Source organism: Solanum pennellii, chromosome 5, assembly GCF_001406875.1.
Source record: "Solanum pennellii chromosome 5, SPENNV200".
Classification (NCBI taxonomy): Eukaryota; Viridiplantae; Streptophyta; class Magnoliopsida; order Solanales; family Solanaceae; genus Solanum; species Solanum pennellii.
This window is the reverse complement of record NC_028641.1, coordinates 5,702,743-5,722,363: the sequence shown is the minus strand read 5'-3', so window position 1 is coordinate 5,722,363 and position 19,621 is coordinate 5,702,743. Positions and strand designations below refer to the sequence as shown.

At 33.8% G+C, this 19,621-nt stretch overlaps 5 protein-coding genes and 1 pseudogene across 8 annotated transcripts in view; 2 read left to right on the top strand and 4 right to left on the bottom strand.

The window, feature by feature from the left end:
- Positions 1 to 1,902: 1,902 nt before the first annotated feature.
- Positions 1,903 to 4,057, bottom strand: LOC107018974 (annotated as a pseudogene).
- Positions 4,058 to 4,171: 114 nt separating this feature from the next.
- Positions 4,172 to 6,749, bottom strand: LOC107018973 (cytochrome P450 CYP749A22-like). Its single transcript, XM_015219566.2, has 5 exons — positions 6,170 to 6,749; positions 5,570 to 5,793; positions 5,255 to 5,487; positions 4,799 to 5,174; positions 4,172 to 4,663 (listed from the first exon to the last, which is right to left on the bottom strand). Exons 1-5 carry the CDS (start codon positions 6,501 to 6,503, stop codon positions 4,235 to 4,237), a joined length of 1,596 nt encoding a protein of 531 aa, XP_015075052.2. The 5' UTR covers positions 6,504 to 6,749; the 3' UTR covers positions 4,172 to 4,234.
- A 140-nt stretch (positions 6,750 to 6,889) lies between these two features.
- LOC107019151 lies at positions 6,890 to 11,605 on the bottom strand. 2 transcript variants are annotated; one of them, XM_015219724.2, is made up of 4 exons: positions 10,443 to 11,605; positions 7,452 to 7,571; positions 7,199 to 7,339; positions 6,890 to 7,125 (listed from the first exon to the last, which is right to left on the bottom strand). In XM_015219724.2, exons 1-4 carry the CDS (start codon positions 11,487 to 11,489, stop codon positions 6,985 to 6,987), a joined length of 1,449 nt encoding a protein of 482 aa, XP_015075210.1. In that variant the 5' UTR covers positions 11,490 to 11,605; the 3' UTR covers positions 6,890 to 6,984. The 2 variants fall into 2 exon arrangements, with proteins under 2 accessions (XP_015075210.1, XP_015075211.1); XM_015219725.2 differs by lacking the exon at positions 10,443 to 11,605 and adding an exon at positions 7,724 to 8,930.
- Positions 11,606 to 13,527: 1,922 nt separating this feature from the next.
- LOC114077337 lies at positions 13,528 to 14,638 on the top strand. Its single transcript, XM_027917201.1, has 3 exons — positions 13,528 to 13,671; positions 13,817 to 13,957; positions 14,042 to 14,638. Exons 1-3 carry the CDS (start codon positions 13,528 to 13,530, stop codon positions 14,180 to 14,182), a joined length of 426 nt encoding a protein of 141 aa, XP_027773002.1. The 3' UTR covers positions 14,183 to 14,638.
- LOC107020780 (cytochrome P450 CYP749A22-like) lies at positions 14,630 to 16,671 on the top strand. The gene is made up of 5 exons (XM_015221274.2): positions 14,630 to 15,012; positions 15,096 to 15,319; positions 15,397 to 15,629; positions 15,700 to 16,057; positions 16,142 to 16,671. Exons 1-5 carry the CDS (start codon positions 14,736 to 14,738, stop codon positions 16,568 to 16,570), a joined length of 1,521 nt encoding a protein of 506 aa, XP_015076760.1. The 5' UTR covers positions 14,630 to 14,735; the 3' UTR covers positions 16,571 to 16,671.
- Positions 16,672 to 16,812: 141 nt separating this feature from the next.
- Positions 16,813 to 19,621, bottom strand: part of LOC107020778 — a 6,131-nt gene continuing 3,322 nt past the window's right edge. For 2 of the 3 annotated variants that reach the window (XM_015221271.2, XM_015221273.2), the window contains exons 3-5: positions 18,309 to 18,431; positions 17,999 to 18,139; positions 17,126 to 17,266 (exon numbers count right to left, since the gene is read on the bottom strand). In XM_015221271.2, coding sequence (XP_015076757.1) covers positions 17,126 to 17,266; positions 17,999 to 18,139; positions 18,309 to 18,431 — 405 coding nt within the window. Of the gene's footprint in view, positions 17,267 to 17,998; positions 18,140 to 18,308; positions 18,432 to 19,621 lie in introns of all 3 variants that reach the window. The other variant, XM_027917200.1, reaches the window with a different exon arrangement.

Here is a 19,621-nt window from a genome sequence, read left to right as displayed (position 1 = left end):
CCCCCCAACCCATTAAAATTAATTAAGTTTTTTTTAAAAAATAGTTTTAATTTCAAAATATTACTAACCCCTACCCTCGACCCCCTTACCAGACCCCTCACCCCACCAAAAAAAAATTTAAGTTTGTTTTAAAAATATTTTCAATTCAAAAATTATTTTCTACTCTCTAATAAAAATAAAAGATATTTCTCAAAAACATTTTTCATTCATAAATCAAACAATAACTTTTTTTAAAAGAAAATATTTTCTACTCACCAACCAAATATGAAAAAATAAATAAAAAATCTACTTATTCTCTCGAAATTATTAATTTACTGAGTACTAAGATTTTATGGTTACATTATTGTGTAGGTAGTAATTAATCTTTGCATGCTTACCCAATTGAAATCGACCATCCACATCTCATTTTGACACTTAATTCAATAACACTAATTAATCCAAAAGTAGGTTAATTATCCAAGTAGCCTATATAAATACTACACATAATCAACATCTTTTTAGTTAGCAAGAGCTGTTGAATTTTTCTATAATGGGTTCATATTGGAGCACTACTAATTTGAATCAAACAATGGTTTGGTCAGATGATGACGATGATGATGATTATGACTATGATTACGATAATGATAATGAAGATGATGATTATGATTATGATCACGATGATTATTATGATTATGATTCTATTTATGGACGTTCAACATTTTCCAGAATAGCTCGCCACTCTTTCTAATCTCGATCGCCACCTTCGCCTGTCTCGCTTATACAAACAGAAACAAAATGTATAAATTGCGTTTCTGTTTCTATAAAGCGAGAAAAAATTGAATATACACACGAAAATATGTATATTTGCGCAGATTCTTTTGCCTTTCTCTCTTTCTTGTTTTATACAAATTCAAATTGTATATAATTTCTCTTTCTTATTTTATACAAATTCAAATTTTATTTATCGTATGCACTTCAATTGTATATTTCCTGTCCAAGTCTCTTTTGCCTTTCTCTCTTTCTCATTTTATACAAATTCAAATTGTATATAATCATTCTCTATACACTTATAATTATACAATTCATTTTATACACTTTGTTTTATACAATTCTCTACCCAAGTTTCTTTCTCTTTCTCGTTTTATGCACATTATATTATACAATTAGCTTCAATTGTATATGTATAGCGAATTATACATTTATATGTTTGTTATGCAGTGCAGTTATGTAAACTTTGCTATAATATACAAATATAAATTTTATATTTACTATATGTGAAAATTGCCCATAATAATATAATCGTTATATTTACTATATCTGAATTTGAATTCTTTTGATCAATAATAGACTACATGGTGTTGCAAGATCAAAAGAAAAAGAGTTAATACATAGTTAAGTGGCATGAGAAACAGAGAAAATACAAACAATCTGTGTTTTTTTTTTTGTCTTGGAATATTATCTAATTTTCATATAACTAATGGCCATGTGAGGAAGATATCATTTTAATATCATCTTTGATTTGATATCCTTTGTCTTTATTTTATCTGTCTTTCATTATAAAGATTATAATAAAAGTAATGATAATATGGAATCAATAATGTTACAATTGTATAATATGCCAGAGTGGTCATAGCTATTATAATAGAAATCAATAATGGCACAATTGTATATTACTATTTGGTGTTTATGCAAGTAAATTTAACAATATGTCAATGAAGATATATATTGTGTCTGAACTTAATTGATCACTCTACTAAATGTAGTTTCTTTATAGATACTTTGATCAATATGAATGCTCAGAATTATAATCCGATCGCATAACTTATGTAGATTTTGATATACTATATCAGAAGAAAGTCTCTTGACCTTCACAAGGTAGGGTTAAGTTCTAAGTACACACTGTATAAGTAATTGAAATTAAGAAGAAAAATAAGAATTCTGAATTCAGAAGCTTTGTTTTTTCATAGCAAATTATTTATTGTACATCATTTAGAGGCATTGATGTACTTAAATGGATTCAAGCACAACTTTAACTCCATCTTTGGGAGTCAAAAGGAAAATATCAGATGGATAATGCACATAATTAGGTGATAGAGTGAACTTATAACGCTGCAGAATCATCGATAAAGTAATCTTTGCTTCGTTGGTTGTGAAATTTTGACCAACACAAGAACGAGGTCCCAATCCGAAAGGGAAAAATGCAGCTGTATTGTTGTTAGTTGCTTTAGCTACCCCTTCTGCAAACCTCTCTGGTTTGAAGACGTGAACGTCTTCACCCCATATTCGAGGATCATGATGCAGTGCCAGATTTGACATGAAAATTGTCATGTTACCTGGAAGAGTCATGCTCCCTAGTCTAACTTCGCGTTCAACTTTCCTTGTCACTGTAATAACTGGAGGATACAATCTCATACATTCATTAAGTATCATGTTCATCTGCAACAAACGACAAAAGAATCCGTTAAAGATATAATTAAGTAAAGTGTGGTAATCTCTCTGACAGTTTAAACTTTTAGACTATGTTGCTCGGACTCTCCAAATATATTGCTGCACTCGTGTTGGATTCTCCAAAAAATGCACTACTTTTGGAGTATCCAACATGCACACATCGAACATTTTTGAAGAGTCTGAGCAACATAGGTTTTAGATGAAAGTGTTGGTTACTGTTCTTAGTCTTCAATTGCATCAGAAGTTGTTTTTTCGAGGCCACACAATGCAAACACTTCCTTTCTGGCTTTTTCTTGCCATTCGGGGTGAAGTGCTAAGAGAAAAACAGACCAGCCAAGTAAGCTTGTCGTTGTAAGATGTCCAGCACCATACAATGCTTTGATCTCGTCGATCATTTGATCTAACGTGATACTCTTGTTCATATCTGGTTCGTGCAAAAGCTTCAGAAGTTGCCCCTGGTAATCAGTCCCAAAATTTTCATACATTCCATCTTTTCTCTCTTCTCTTTTCCTTACCAATTCAAGAACAGAGCTCTTGATCCCCTTTTCGAGTTTCTCTGCTTCAATTTCATCATCTGTTCTTATTAGCTACTGCAAAATCGAAGAAATGAAGAATTAAGAACGATACATAGACGTCCTAACAAAATTCCATTAAACAGTATGCAGACTACCTGATTCCAGGAAATCTCACAGTGTAAACATTTTTTTACAGTAATTGCAGTCAATTCTGCTACCATCTCGAAAATATGTTTCCCTTCCATGTAGCTGCTTCCAAATGCTGTCCTGGAAATTACTTCAGTTGTTAACAGTCCAAAATCCTTGAACATATCGAACTCCTTCCCTTCGTGTTCTTTCCATCTTTCTAGCATTTCTTCAACACTTTCACTCATTTCTGGTACCATACGCTGTTCGTTCATTCCAAGATCAGTACTTAAAACGTTTTAAAGGCGAAAATAATGATATTGTTAAGCTCTTAAGTCTTACTTTCAGGCTTTCTGCATGGAAAGTGTGGTTGGCAAGTTTTCTTACTTTTCCCCATTTTTCACCTTCATTTGTTACAAGTGATTCCCCTACTAGTTTTTCCGCGTAGCCTTCCATGTCCATTTTCGAAAAAGTGTCTTCTTTGTTGGACAATATTTCCTTGATCAGCTCTGGTTCAGTCACAAATAAGTATGGTTTTGAGCCATGCCATGTGAGGAAATTCCTCCCTGTAACCAAACACAACGAAAATCAAACGATCAGTTTAAGTTCTATACACTGATATTACAACGTAAATGATTGTGTACATACCATACATCCTTGTCCATGTGTAAACAGGAGGTTGATTTCTTGCGAAAATGTCATGAGAAATATCCACCATAGGTTTATCCATAGTTTGCCTTCTCATTAGTGATATATCTTTGGTATTTCCATGAGGAAAGCTATAAGGACCTTTAATGCCTTGAGAGCTCATTTCATTTTGTGTTTTACGTGGCATCCACCATACTAAGTAAACGAATTTTACGAGTATCCATAGGAGATAGAAGCAAAGGTTAGTGAAAAAGATGACTAAGATAATTTTCCATGTATCCATCTTTAGGTGGTTAGGTTTTGAGTTTCTCATGGCTATGTGAGGAAGACATCATTTTAATATCATCTTGTCTTTTATTATAATAAAATATGGACTCAATAATGGTATATAATATTGAGTGCTGATGCAAGTGTGGTCCTAGCTATTATAATTTTATAATATGAAATCAATATTATAATAAGAACTCATGAATTCAGAAGTTTTATTTATTGTACATCATTTAGAGACATTGATATACCTAAATGGATTCAAGCACAACTTTAACTCCATCTTTGGGAGTCAAAAGGAAAATATCAGATGGATAATGCACATAATTAGGTGACAGAGTGAACTTATAACGCTGCAAAATCATCGATAAAGTAATCTTTGCTTCGTTGGTTGTGAAGTTCAGACCAACACAGGTACGAGGTCCTAATCCGAAGGGAAAGAATGCTGCTGCTTTGTTGTTAGTTGCTTTAGCTACCCCTTCTGCAAACCTCTCTGGTTTGAAGACGTGAACGTCTTCACCCCATATTCGAGGATCATGATGCAGTGCCAGAATTGGCATGAAAATTGTCATGTTACCTGGAAGAGTCATGCTCCCTAGTCTAACTTCGCGTTCAACTTTCCTTGTCACTGTAATAACTGGAGGATACAATCTCATACATTCATTGAGTATCATGTTCATCTGCAACAAACGACAAAAAAGAAACTGTTGGAGCTATACTTAAGTAAATAAAGGGGTACTCGTTCAAACAACTTAAGTAAAAGTGTACTCTCTCTAACAACGTAAGCACAATTCAAGTCTGAGAGTGTTCCTTACTGTTCTTAGTCTTGCAATTGCATCAGAAGTTGGTTTTTCAAGGCCACAGAATGAAAATACTTCCTTTCTGGCTTTTTCTTGCCATTCGGGATGAAGTGCCAAGAGAAAAACAGACCAGCCAAGTAAGCTTGTCGTTGTAAGATGACCAGCACCATACAATGTCCTGACCTCGTCGATCATTTGATCTATGGTGATACTCTTGTTCGTGTCGGATTCATGCAAAAGCTTCATAAGTTGTCCTAGGTAATCATTCCCAAACTTTTCATACATGCCATCTTTGCCCTTTTCTCTTTTACTTACTAGCTCAAGAATTGAGTTCTTGATCCCTCTTTCAAGTTTCTCTGCTTCAATTTCATCATCTGTTCTTATAAGCCAACTGCAAAAGCGGAGGAAAAGATAATTAACAACGAGGCATAAACGTCCTAACGATATTCCATTAAATAGTATGCAGACTACCTGATTCCAGGAAATCTGACAGTGTAAACATTCTTTACAGTTATTGCTGTCAATTTTGCCACCATCTCGAAAATATGTTTGCCTTCCATGTAGCTACTTCCAAATGCTGTCCTAGAAATCACTTCAGTTGTTAACAGTCCAAAATCCTTGAACACATCGAACTCTTTTCCTTCGTGTTCTTTCCATCTTTCTAGCATTTTCACTACACTTTCACTCATTTCTGGCACCATACACTGTGCATAATTCCATCCGTTTATACTAAGATCAATACTTTTAACATTTTAAAGACGAAATTACTGATACCGTAGTACTTACTTTCAGGCTTTCTGCATGGAAAGTGTGGTTGGCCAGTTTTCTTACTTTTGCCCATTTTTCACCTTCATTTGTTATAAGTGCTTCCCCTAGTAGTTTCTTTGCATAGCCTTCCATGTCCATTTTCGGGTAAATGTCTTCTTTGTTGGACAATACTTCTTTGATCAGCTCTGGTTCAGTGACAAATAAGTATGGTTTCGAGCCATGCCAAGTGAGGAAATTCCTCCCTGTCACCAAACAAACCAAACACAACGAACAATTAAACGATCATGTTAAGTTCTATACACTGATGATGACGTGATTACACAATCAGGTCACTTATCAGATAATCACAAACAATTACAAAGTCAGAATTTTCACTAATATACAGAAATCAAGGATATTCAACCATGTAAAATAACAAAAACTCAACTTTGACCTGATATATACAACGCAATTCTTCAACAAAAGGGATTCAGACCCCTTTGTACCCCTCTAGCTCCATGCTTAACTACATATAAAACTAGTTCTTACCTGCTATCACAGATTAAACAACACAGAGAATACAAGAAATATTTACGCGATCCTGTATAACTTAAATCCATAAACGATTGATGTTCTTACCGTACATCCTTGTCCATGTGTGAACATGAGGTTGAATCCTTGAAAAAATGTCATGAGAAATATCAATCATAGGTTTATCCATAGTTTGACTTCTCATTAGGGATATATCTTTGGTATTTCCATGAGGAAAACTATAAGAAGGGCCTTTAATGCCCTGAGAGTTCATTTTATTTTGTGTTTGAAGTGGCATCCACCATACTGAATAAATGAATTTTATGAGTGTCCATAGGAGATAGAAGCAAAGAGTACTGAAAAAGAAGACTAAGATAAGTTTCCCTATATCCATCTTTAGGTAATTTAAGCTATGATATGAGAAATGAGTGAAATGTATCATCTCTATTTAACTTTGAGATTAAACTTAAACAAAGACTTTTGATAATGATGTGTAGGGAATCTATATGATGAATATAAAGACAGATTCATGTAGATTATAGTTTTGTCATTATCATATACTATAGTTTAGGTTTATAAGCTTTTAATAAAGAGTTAGGTTTACCAAATATGACATTTAATTAAATATCATATAGTTGTGTAGTTAATGGAGAGGCAATCTTAAGACTGAAACTAACATTAGGGGCATATGTGATCAGATAGATGGAACGAGGACATTTTTGAACCATTACTAATACGTTAAGTGCATTTTTAACCTTTTCCGTTTAGAGTTATCTTTATGCTTACATCAACAAAAACACGAGGAAATGAGTAAATGACAACGAAACCTGGAAATAAAACCCTGCTCTGCATTTGAGTGCAGCTGTTCACATTGAAATGTCTACACACAATATTTCCATTCGTAAACTATAATCATTTTCCTGTCATAAATTTGGTACGTATTTGTCCTTCATTCGAGAAATAAACTTAAATTTCTCCTCAGCTTCAACTTGCTGTCTTATATCACATCCTGAAGATTTATCCGGGTGAAATTTCATCAGTGCTTTTTTGTAAGCAACGCGAACCTGAAACAAGATTTTACTCTTAAGTAACACTTAACAAAGATGGAAGATGTTTAGAGACGGAGTGTAAACAAACCTCATGAATAGTGCCACCACCAACACTGATTCCCAATCCGCGCAGCACTGAAGCCATATCATGGCATGTCGTTTCAAGCATACTGAGTTCCTTTCCAACTTTGGCTCGTATATTCTCTTTCAATTTCATATTCTCAACGTCCTATAAAGATTCATCAGCTGGTTTAAACAGTAAATAACACAGCATGGAATAGAAATATGAGATTGCAAAAATCCGCGAAATAGACAACAGAAGAGGCCAAAAGTTGTCATACCTTCCTTTTAGTTTCTCTCATTTCCTCCAAACGCTTCTTCTTTCTCTTCTCGAGTTCTGATAAACGATCACTTTCAGCCTTTTCTTTTTTTTGCAACTTCACCTTCCTCGCTTCTTCTTCCTGAATATGTAAAAAGCACATCAGGTAACAGTAAAAACATCTAATATATAAATAGAACCCATCTTTTTTCATGTGTTATACATGCCGATAGCCCCTCAAAACCCTTCCTTCAACAACCAGCAGTAATAATTTAACTAAAAAGTTACCATCACCTTGAGCAGTAATCTTCTTTCGCAGTAGCAATAATACACGAAGATAGCTAGAAACAACACGATAATTATGAGATAGGGTAAAGCTACGTGAAACCAGTGATTGATCCTTTCAAACCAATTCACGAGTGTTTGCCCACACAACTTCTCCAGCGTAACTAATGCTTGCAGGCTGAAAAGGCTGAATCTTTTCAGTGTAACTAGCACTTGCCAACCAAAATTCTTAACCGTCAGTAGCACTTGCCAAATGAAAATTTTGAGCCACATTAACACTAGTCCACCAAAATTTATGAGTTTCATTACCAGTTCCACACCAAAATTTACCACTTCCCGGCCTAAATTTACCAGATTCAGTATCAGTTGCCAACAGATATTTAACAGCTTCGATAGCAACTGTTCACCAAAATTTACCACCTTCGATATCAGTTCCCACCCAAAATCTACTAAATTCATCAGCAATCGCCCCGCAAAATTAACCAAATTCAGTACCAATTCCCAACAAAAGTTTACCAGGTTCAGTATCAATTGCCCACCAAAATTTACCAGCTTCGATAGCCATTCCCCACCAAAATCTATCAGCTTCATCAGCAGTTCCCCACTATAATCTATCAGGTACAATACCTGTTTTCCAGTAAAATTTACCAGTTTTGGTAACTGTTCCGCAACAAAATTCAATAGTTCCCCAGCAAGATCAACCAGATTCAGTACCAGTTTTCCAACAACATCTACCAGGTTCAATATCAGTTGCCCAGCAAAATTTAACATCTTCGGTAGCAACTCCGCCCCATAATTTAGTAGTTTCCCACCAAAATTTACCAGGTTCAGTATCAACCCCAAAACAAAATTTAACACCTTCGATAGCAACTCCGCCCCATAATTTAGTAGTTCCCCACCAAAATTTACCAGGTTCAGTATCAACCGCCCAACAAAATTTATCGAATTCAGTAGCAGTTGCCCAACAAAATTCATCACTTGTCCACAATAATTAACTACAAATTTTGCCCAATTCATACTAACTAATCAAAAACTCGAGTAGTGTAGAATTAAACTTAATAATAATAACTATGAAGATACACTAACATACAAATTTAACGTGGTTCGATTTTTGCGTATAATATGAATGCATTGATGTGTAATTTTTCCGTTTTTAGGTGACTATTCATGTTCCCCAATTTACACGTCTTTTTTTGCCTTCAAAATTATTCACCTTTTCAATGGAGAATTTGAAAGTCAGAAGGATTGTCAATAATGGCAAGAATTTTGCCATAATTGTAAAAAAAGAAAAAGGACTAATTTTTTTTTTCAAAATAAAATCAAAATCTTTATTACTACAATTTCGTAAACTTCTAATGAACATCTATTGTTATGTTTAATGAGTTAGAATTACTATCAATTACATGAAGGAAATTATTATTTAATGGACTTTATAAAATGAAACTCATTACCATTTAAGTTTATGGTTTTTTTAATTCTTCCTAATTTACTCTTTTTTTTTTCCTCTTCACTTCATTTTTTTTTCTATAATCCCTTCTATTTTCTTTTTCATTATGCGTAAAACTAATTAAACACTCTATTATCAATATTAAAAAAAATATATAATTTGACAAATTTTTTCTTACTAATATACTCATTGTATAGTAAATTAATAACTTTTATGTGAGAGAAAAATAATAAAAAAATTACGTGGTAAAAGTACTACGTACAAGTTACAACCTTTTGACGGAAATAAATGTTTAAAATTGTTACTCAAAATTCTAAAAATAAGTCATCTATTTCACTTTTTTTTTTAATACAATTATTTTTACATAGAAATTGAATTATTGGATTTCCAAAAGTAAAACTAAAAGATGAATTATTTTATGTTTTATTAATAATCTCTAGAGCTGTCAATATGGGCTAGTTTATTCCATTTGGGCTTAATCCATACAATCTTTGGCATTTTACGAGTCAGACCGGGCTAGCCCATTTTTTATGTTGGCCAAAAAGTCGGTCGACCCAACTCACAAGTATGTGAGCTTACATGCTTGCCAGGCGAACTCTTTTTTTAAAAAAAATTATATTTTTTATAATTTTTAATTTAACTTATAAATTATAATTTAAAAATATCATCATAAATATCGACAAAATAATATTACATGATGTTAATGTTACTACTTGTTAATTAAATTGACAAATAAAATTATTTTTGTAATATTTATTAAGTTTATTTTCAAATAGAAATATTATCTAATTGTTTTGAGTTTGGACTTTCTTTAATTTTAAATTTTAATATTATATAATATTTTTTAATTAATTTTTATTGGTCCGCCCGACCCTATCGATATTACTCAAGCCCTACAAATCAGCAGGCTTATTCAGACCGAGCTAAAAACTCTTTTCTTAAATATGCTCCAAAAATTTTAGTTCAATCCTATTAAATCCCGAGTTAGGACAGACCGGCCCAACATGTGTAGCCCATATTGACGGCTCTAATAATCTCTAATTAACTAGGAAGAGGAGAGTGTTGTTTACACTTTCCAAGACCATCATCTACATTAATCTCTCACTAATTAGCTTCAAATTTGGATCAACAAATAAATGAGAAAGGAAACATTCAACTAACAGAGAGAGATGCAGCATAACTGCCATGGAATAGAGACTCAAAAAACTACAAAAAGATGGAGAGTCTGCAAAAAAACCGCGAAATATAGATATAACAGATGAGGCCAAAGTTATGTCATACCTTCTTTTCAGTTTCTCTCATTTCCTCCAAAAGCTGCTTCTTTCTCTTCTCGAGTTCTAATAAACGATCACTTTCCGCCTTTTCTCTTCTTTGCAACTTCACCCTCTCCGCCTGAGTACGTAAAAAGCAATAATATACGAAGAGAGCTAGCAACAACGCGATAGTTATGAGATAGGGTAAAGCTATGTTAAACCAGTGATTGATCCTTTCAAACCAATTCACAAGTCGCTCACATAAATTCTTCACTTCAATCGCTTGCCCACCAAAATTCACTAATGCTTGCAGGTTCAGTAGCAGTTGCACTCCAAAGTTTATCAGGTTAAGCAGCAATTGAACAACGAAATACACCAGTTTCAATAGCAGTTCCGTACCAAAACTTAGCAATTGAACAACGAAATTCACCAGTTTCAATAGCAGTTCTGCACCAAAACTTAGCAATTGAACACCGAAATTCACCAGGTTCAGTGTCAGTCGCCAACCAATATTTAACAGCTTTGATAGCAATTGCCCACCAAAAACCGCTAGTTTCAGTATCAATTGCCAACCAATATTGAACAGCTTTGATAGCAATTGTCCACCAAAATTTGTTATCTTCGATAGAAGTTCTCCACCAAAAATCGCTAGTTTCAGTATCAATCGCCAACCAAAGTCTACCACGTTAAATAGCAATTGTTGAACAAAGATTACCACATCCATTAGCAATCGCACACAAAAATTTACCAGCTTCGGTATATATTCTCCACCAAAATCTACCAGGTTCAATATCAGTTCCCCGCCAAAATCTACAATGTTCAGTAGCATTTGCCCACCATAATCTACCAGGTACAATACCAGTTTCCCAGCAAAATTTAGCATTTGCCCACCATAATCTACCAGGTTCAGTATCAATAGCCCTATAAAATTGAACACCTTCGGTAGCAATTCCGCCCCAAAATTTACCAGGTTCACTATCAGTCGCCCAACAAAATTTATCGAATTCAGTAGCAGTTGCCCAACAAAATTCATCACTTGTCCACAACAATTTATCACAATATTTACCGAATTCATGTTAGGATTCAAGGATCTGAAACAATGTTATGATAACAATAATAACAATGATAGTAGTAAAGGAAATAAACAACACACATTTGTAATTTTTTTATGCTTAGTTGACTAAATTCATGTTCCCCATTTCCCACGTCTTTTTTTTTGCCTTCAAATATATACTATACAAATAAGTCAACTAATTTATTTTTTTGGTTGTTGTTAATACAACTCTTTTTACATGGAAGTTGAAAAAACTAAAATTGAATTATTTTAAGTTTAACTAATACTAATCTCTTATTAATTAAAGGAGAGTGTTGTTTACACTTACCAAGACCATCATCTACATTAATCTCTCACTAATTAACTTCAATATTGATCCTAATAAATGCGAAAATAGATTGTAAAACTCATTTTTTGTGATTTTTTTTAAAATTTATCCCACCTTTTTGCTCCTGACTCGATCTTACAACCTTTGGGTTGGAAGTGAGGGTGTTTACTATGCGAGACAAAGATGTTGAGGAGGTGCAATGATGGTGAAGGAGCTGATCATGTTATTCTGATTGATGATGAGTTGAGTGAACGTTTTGGTAATGTTATTTTTATTGATGTCCCTGAATCGACACCTAAGAAGTTTCGAGGTGATATAATCTTCATCGATGATGATGATGAAAGCAATAATAACTGTATTACTACTCAGAGAGAAAGGATCAAAGAGACCTCTGAATACAAAAAGGCATCAGAGGAAGAATTGGCGTCTAGGCAAAAAGCGTTGGCGATTCAGGTGTACTTTGTGCTGTTTAAATTTTGTCCTGTTATGTTTTCGGCGTTCATTAGTCTTGATGTTTTGACTGTTGATGTTCTCTACTTTTTATTTATTGAATAGAGAGTCTATCAGAAACAGTCTCTCTACCTTCACAAGGTAGGTGTGCTTACACACTACTTTCCCCACACTTCTACCGAATTACACTAGATAGGTTGTTGTTTTCTACTTCTATGAAACCTTCTCTCCCGTTCATGGTCATACATTAGAAAAACAATTTATATGTATGATCCTATTCTGGTTATTTATGTGTTTATTTATTGTTTGTATATAATGCCGAGATATCTGTTTGACCCAACGTTTAGGACCAACAGTAGCTCCTTCAAAACTCCGCGATAATGGGTCTGTTCTTCTACCTTCCTCGTCTTTTAAATATCATACTTAGTTCGCATGGTGGAAGGCTCGAATGTGTGTAACTTAAGTCAAAAAGTTCCTCCGCCTTTGCCACTTGAACTAAGAGCCCGTTGGGATGGGCTTAAAAAAAAAGCAAGTTTTAGAAAGTACTTTTAAAAGTGCTGAAAGTTATTTTTAAAATAAGTAGTTATGTATTTGGATAAAAATGTTTTAGTTGAAAAAAAGTTGTTGATGTGTTTGACAAATAAGTGATGATAAACACTTTTTTTTTAATCAAAATGTCTGAAATACCCTTAAAACTGTTAACATAATAAAAAGTTGATTAATTTAAGGTTTTTATACTTAAAAAATTAAAAGAAAATTAATTTATATTTTACATCCATAAGTAATAATATTTTCTATCATTCACATATTTCTTTATCATCACAAAATTTTTATTTTTTTTTAATTATTATTATTATTATAATAATAATAATAATAATAATAAAAGAATTAAGGGCAAAAAGGTAATATACTTGATCAACATAAAATGACTTTTAAGTTGGAAAAAAAAACCCCTCACCTAGCTTTTAGCTTTTGGCTTAAAACAAGTCATTTTTGACTTAAAATAAACCACTTTGATAATTGTCAAACACTCTAATAAGTCAAAAGCTGACTTTTAAGCCTATCCAAGTTCTAAGCCCCAAAATTCATGAGGGGATGATTGCTTAAAGTATATAAGCACCAGTGCATTCCCGCTCATGCCCAGGCCGAACTGGAGCGTGGACCAGAAGCCCAAACAGGAGTGAACCTGACTCTAATACCATGTAAATATATGACATATGGACCTAATTATAGAGGAAAAACTAAAATTAGCCAAAAGAAAGTAAGATTTACTGTTATCTGATGTGCTTTATACCTATTCAGGCAGAAGAAGCCAAGAAGTTGAAGCTGATGTTGAGAAGAAAGAAGGCTGAAAACATTCGTTTATTAGAAATCGAGAAGAGACAAATGCAGCGCGTGGAGGAAATGAGAGAAACTCAAAAGAAGGTATAATAACAACTTGGCCTCTTCTGTCATCTATTTCGCGGCTTTTTCCAGTCTATCTATCTCATATTTATTTGTGTATATTCTGTGATTATACCATATTTGCATTTTTTCCTACTCTTCTAAACTATCTGATGAATCTCTTTAGGATGTGCAGAATACGAACTTGAAGGAACAGATGCGATTTGAAGTTTGGAAGGAACTCAGTAAGGTTGAAATGACATGCCATGATATGGCTTCATTGTTGTGTGGATTAGAAATCACTGTTGGTGATGGTACTAGTAATGAGGTTTGTTTACGCTGAACAGTCTCTAAACATCCTCCGTCTTTGTTTAAGTGTCACTTAAGACTTAAGAGTAAGATCTTGTTTCAGGTTCGCGTTGCTTACAGAAAAGCATTGCTGAAATTTCACCCAGATAGATCTTCACAATCTGATCTACGACAGCAAGTTGAAGCTGAGGAGACGTTTAAGCTTATTTCTCGAATGAAGGACAAATACTTACCAACTTTATGACAACGAGATAGGAAAATCTAGTTACCCCTATCTTGTGAAAGGTAGACAGACTGTTTCCGATAGAATGAATCTGAATCTAATACAACATAAGTATATATTTTCACAAGAGACATATTTCATAAAGTTAAACAATTTACTTGCATAAGCACAAAATATTATACAAATGTAGCATTATTGATTTCATAGTTAAATAATAGCTAGGACCAGTACACCAATATTTATTCCATATTATCATGACATACACAGATTGAGACTTCTCACTTGTAATTTCTTTTTTATAAGATGGAATTATTGTAGCATGATATGATCCATTGTAACGTTATTCGACACCCAAACTTTCATGGGCCATAAAGTCTATTCATTGAGGTCTTTGTCAAAGAGTAAAAACAAGAATGGTGGTTTGAAAATGCTATTGATGAAGCCAAAACCAGTATCTGTATTTGTTTTGTCTTTTAATTCAAACTAATATTCTCAACCTTAATCCATACATTAGAAAAAGGCGAAAAAATCATAACCTTGAACTCTCAAGTCCATTCAAACATCAATCACTAAGATGATGATGATCGTAATCATTCTCGCGAGTTTTCTTTTCATTTCTTTGTTAGTGATCTTCGTTAGGATCGTTACGAAGCTATTATGGACTCCATTTTATGTACAATTTATGATGAGATATCAAGGTATACAAGGTCCTTGTTACAAGTTCCTACATGGAAACTTCAAAGAGATTGATGAAATGAAAAAAGTGTCTATAAACAAAGCCATGGATCACTTGTCACATGACATATTTCCAAGAATTCTACCTCATATATTTTCTTGGAAGAAACTATATGGTATATTTAAATGATTATAAACACATTCTCTTTGTTTTATTTAGTTTGTATTTTCTTCTATTTCTCATTTCCCTAAACTATAGGGCCAAATTTTCTCTACTGGTATGGACTGCAACCTGAACTAGTAGTGACTGAACCAGAACTTCTCAAAGAAATACTGAGCAATAGAAACAACAATTATCCCAAAATGGATCTTGAAGGCTTTCCCAAGAAGCTTTTCGGAGATGGGGTTGCGTCATCTAAAGGCGAAAAATGGGTAAAAATGAGGAAACTAGCTAACCATGTTTTTCATGGAGAAAGCCTAAAAGTAAGTGCAATTTTTTTGGTAAGGAAGTTCCTCTGCTTCCTCTAGTGATAAATTTTTTTTTCCGATTATGTTTGTAGAGTATGATTCCGATGATGATTATGAGTTGTGAGACAATGCTCGAACGTTGGAAGATTTATGAAGATAAAGGAATTGAAGTGTTTGAAGAGTTTAGGCTATTAACATCAGAGATCATTTCCAGGACTGCTTTTGGAAGTAGTTACTCAGAAGGAAAGAACATATTTCAAATGCTGATGAAGTTAGCTTCACTAGTTTCTGGAAATGCTAACAAAGTTAGATTTCCAGGCATCAGGTAAGTCTCTTTCTCCACGAGACGTTCATACATTTTCTCAGTTAAGACAAACAGGCTCGTTTTTCTGTAGTCAAATATGGAAAAGCTGTGATGAAATAGAGTCAGAGAAACTCGAGAAGGGGATACATGACTGCATTACTCGAATAATAAAGAAAAGAGAAGAGGAAGAGGAAGATCATAACTTTGGAAGCGATTTCCTTGGAAAACTCCTAGAGGCTTATCAAGATAACAGAATATTGATAGAAGATATAGTTGATGAGTGCAAGACGTTTTATTTTGCTGGTCATGAGACGACAACTATATTGCTTGGATGGACAATGTTCTTGCTAGCTACAAACAAGAAGTGGCAAGAAAAAGCAAGAAAAGAAGTTGTTGAATCATTTGGCCATAATGTACCTAATGCAGATGGACTATCAAGACTGAAAACTGTAAGCAATCAATCGTTTATTATCAGTTTCAGTACTTCTATTCAAAAATATGTAACAGTTTTCAACATTCTTTGATCAATGTAGATGAACATGATTCTCGATGAATCTCTAAGATTGTATCCTCCAGTACCATTCATCAAAAGGAAAGTTGACAACAAAGTAGAGCTAGGAAAGCTAACTTTACCAGGTGAAATGCATTTCTATATATCACCATTAGCACTTCATCATGATCGTAAAATATGGGGAGAAGACGTACATGTTTTCAGACCAGATAGATTTGCTGAAGGAGTTGTTAAAGCTACAAACAACAATCCAGTAGCATACCTGCCATTTGGCTATGGACCTCGAACTTGTTTAGGCTTGAACTTTGCAATGACAGAAGCAAAAATTGCTCTTTCAATGATTCTACAACGTTATATGTTCACAATGTCACCAACTTATGTTCACTCTCCTGCTCAGCTTTTTATGCTACGTCCACAGCATGGAGTTGAAGTCATTCTTCACAAAATTTAAGATGTATATAAAGATGAAGAGGGATTGATTATTGGTTTAATCTGAAGTGTAATTGTACTTATATTTGTCCAAACAAATAAAAACTATGTATTTATTTGGAATGTCTCTTGAGTTCAACAATCTTTCATGAGCAAAAGAATTAGAACTCAGCTATTTTGATTTATAAAAATCCATTGAAGATGAACTATTTGAAGATTAAAATTCAGCTACTCCATCCGTTTCAAAGTAAGTGATCACGACGAATGTAAACTTGACCTTAAAATCATCTAAGGTCACATAACCAGTGACCAATGAATTTTTCCAAAAAAAATTGAAAAAATTACAGCCTTTGTTGAGCAATTCCTGAAGCCATCTCAACTATGGAAATACAAAAATTACATTAACAAAAAACATAATGAAATGAACAAAACTAAACCTGGATATTAAAAAACCTTTCTGCATTTGATTCCATATGATGGGAAAAGTTCAAGCATTGAAGGCCTATACACAAAATTTCCATCCTAAAATATAATATCTGTCCTGAGAAAAAACTACATTTATGTCCTAATGTCATTGTCATAAAGTTGGTAAGTATTTGTCCTTCATTCGAGAAATAAGCTTAAATTTCTCCTCAGCTTCAACTTGCTGTTGTAAATCAGATCGTGAAGCTCTATCCGGGTGAAATTTCAGCAAGGCTTTTTTGTAAGCAGCACGCACCTGAAACAAGAATTTATTGTTAGTAATGTCTCTCGTGTTATTCCTCTACTTGTGACTAACACTGCACGAATAGAAATAGAAGGAAGAGACATCATACAGAGAAGATGGTAAGGTAACTCCTAAAATCCTAGGTAAAAACAAGAAATGTGAAATGTGGCTGCTGCATGTCCTGACAACTAGCTTTCCTAAATAAGTGGCATGTTGAAGTATGAGCGTGGATCTGAGAGCCGAGTCTCAACACAGGCTAACAACAGCCAATACAATATAAGACGAGACAACATTGGGGGAGAGAAAAAATGGGAACGTAACCAGAAAGCTAACCAAAACATTTAAAAGGAATAATAGCTGATCTGCTGCACAGATTTGAGATCTTTCATTTGCAAGAATATAAGACATACTGACTGAGCACTTTGTAAAATGCTAATTTAGATGAGTTTTCTGCGCAAACTTAATGCAATCAGATTATCTAAGTTGCTCATCTGTAGAAGAAGCAGTTTGTTAAGGGACTTACAATCTATCATTTATGGTTCAACTAAAATTCTCTTAAACAAGACTAGAAACAAAAGGATCATATGATTGCTAAGAAGAGGTCACCAATCATAAATCAGGGCAAGGACAAAACAACAATGCCAATGTTTCTAAAAGTATGTTCCCTGGAATTATTTGCGCTCAGTAGAATTAGGTAATCTAAAATTAAGATGGAAGATATTTAGAGACTGAGTGCAACCAAACCTCATGACTAGTGCCAGCGCCAACAGTGATCCCCAATCCGCTCAACACCGAAGCCATATCATGGCATGTTATTTCAAGCTTACTGAGTTCCATTCGAACTTCAGCTCGTATCTGCTCCTTCAGGTTCATATTCTCTACGTCCTAAAAAGATTCATCAGATGGTTTAAACAGTAGGAAAAATCCAAATATACTATAATCATAAAATAACATAGGGCATCATAAGTGACATGGAGGAGGGCCACAAAGATATATAAATAAAGAGGCTGCAAAAAGCCACGAATTAGAAAACAGAAGAGCCAAGTTCCTATACCTTCTTTTGAGTTTCTCTGATTTCCTCCACCCGCTGCTTTTGTCTCTTTTCCATTTCTAATAAACGCATACTTTCAGCCTTCTTTCTTTTCAGCAGCAGCTTCATTTTCTTGGCTTCTTGTGCCTGAATAGGTAAAAACCACATCAGATAACGGTACATCTTCACATATACACAAATCTTGCTCTTTTTTGGGCAAATTTAGCTCTTCCTCTGTGGTTGCCCCTTTTTATCAGAAACTCTAGAACTTCAAACTTAATCTTCAAAGTTCATGGTTTAGAACACCATCAAAACAGCAATCCATCCAATTACATGACTTAGCTCTTTTTGAGTAAGTAAAGAGTCTATGAAAGTCCAATACATCGTCAATATCATTTATAGAAGTCCTGCTACACTAAAATTAAATGTTTTGTTGGCATCTAAAATTTACAAAAGGTATGGATAAGGTGTTATCCTAAAAGTATCTGTAATTCCTCTATATTCTGATCTGTCGAGGATACACATAAATAGTGATCGTTTTTTCTTTCTTCATTAGTGCCTCAAGTCTTTGTTAGTGCTCATACTTTAATTACGCTTTGCCCTCAAATGCCCCAAAAGAGCTTTTTCCCAGATTGATATGAAGCCTAGATATAGCCCATAAGTTAGAAGTAGTGAAGTACTACATTTAAGGACCCGTGAACTCTATCTTCAAAAGGAAATACTAAATAATAGATATAGTTAGTAAAAGGATACATTAATTGTCAAAAACATAATGAAGAGATTAGGAATAAGAGATTAAAGTTGAATTATAAGAACCTCTAGTCGTAACGAAGTGGGCCTTTTAGTTATGGATCTATCAAAATGATAACTGAGATAGGCTTGTTACCTTTGTCAAAAAAATTATAATAACTGAGATAGGATTCTACAGGATCTCCCCGCTTTCAAAATCGGACATGAAAGTTCCCTTTCATCGGGCTCAAGTAGGTACACCAAATAAAGAAAGGAGCTCTCAAAACTATCTCCAAAACACATAAAGCTAAATTTGAATTATTTTTTTTTTTGAACTTGATTGACATTATTTACTTCATACATTTCATTTTAAGAATAGTGTTTCAGTCTTTTTTCTTCATTTTTTTTTATAAAAATATTTAGTGTTTCAGTTCAATAGAGCCTTTCTTCATTAAAGCTCATGCTTTAATCACGTTTTGCACTTGAAGGTCCCAAAAGACTGCCTTTAGCTTTTGACTACTCTAGGCTTCAAAGATCCAACATCTAATGGAAATAGATAAGGTCTTTCTTTTTTTCTTTTTTTTTTTGTGATGAATAGCGGGGCGGGG

Excerpts from the sequence above, each read along its gene's own strand:
- LOC107018973 (XM_015219566.2), bottom strand. The coding sequence starts at position 6,503 with ATGATACATTTCACTCATTTCTCATATCATAGCTTAAATTACCTAAAG. Across the intron at positions 5,488-5,569 it reads TCCATGCAGAAAGCCTGAAA|TGTATGGTGCCAGAAATGAG; the intron begins GTAAGTACTACG and ends AATTATGCACAG. Across the intron at positions 4,664-4,798 it reads CAATTGCAAGACTAAGAACA|ATGAACATGATACTCAATGA; the intron begins GTAAGGAACACT and ends CGTTTGTTGCAG.
- LOC107019151 (XM_015219724.2), bottom strand. The coding sequence starts at position 11,489 with ATGAATTCGGTAAATATTGTGATAAATTGTTGTGGACAAGTGATGAAT. Across the intron at positions 7,572-10,442 it reads TGAGAGAAACTGAAAAGAAG|GAAGAAGAAGCGAGGAAGGT; the intron begins GTATGACATAAC and ends TTACATATTCAG. Across the intron at positions 7,126-7,198 it reads GTGGTGGCACTATTCATGAG|GTTCGCGTTGCTTACAAAAA; the intron begins GTTTGTTTACAC and ends ATCTTGTTTCAG.
- LOC107020780 (XM_015221274.2), top strand. The coding sequence starts at position 14,736 with ATGATGATGATCGTAATCATTCTCGCGAGTTTTCTTTTCATTTCTTTG. Across the intron at positions 15,320-15,396 it reads TTCATGGAGAAAGCCTAAAA|AGTATGATTCCGATGATGAT; the intron begins GTAAGTGCAATT and ends TTATGTTTGTAG. Across the intron at positions 16,058-16,141 it reads GACTATCAAGACTGAAAACT|ATGAACATGATTCTCGATGA; the intron begins GTAAGCAATCAA and ends TGATCAATGTAG.
- LOC114077337 (XM_027917201.1), top strand. The coding sequence starts at position 13,528 with ATGTGCTTTATACCTATTCAGGCAGAAGAAGCCAAGAAGTTGAAGCTG. Across the intron at positions 13,672-13,816 it reads TGAGAGAAACTCAAAAGAAG|GATGTGCAGAATACGAACTT; the intron begins GTATAATAACAA and ends GAATCTCTTTAG. Across the intron at positions 13,958-14,041 it reads GTGATGGTACTAGTAATGAG|GTTCGCGTTGCTTACAGAAA; the intron begins GTTTGTTTACGC and ends ATCTTGTTTCAG.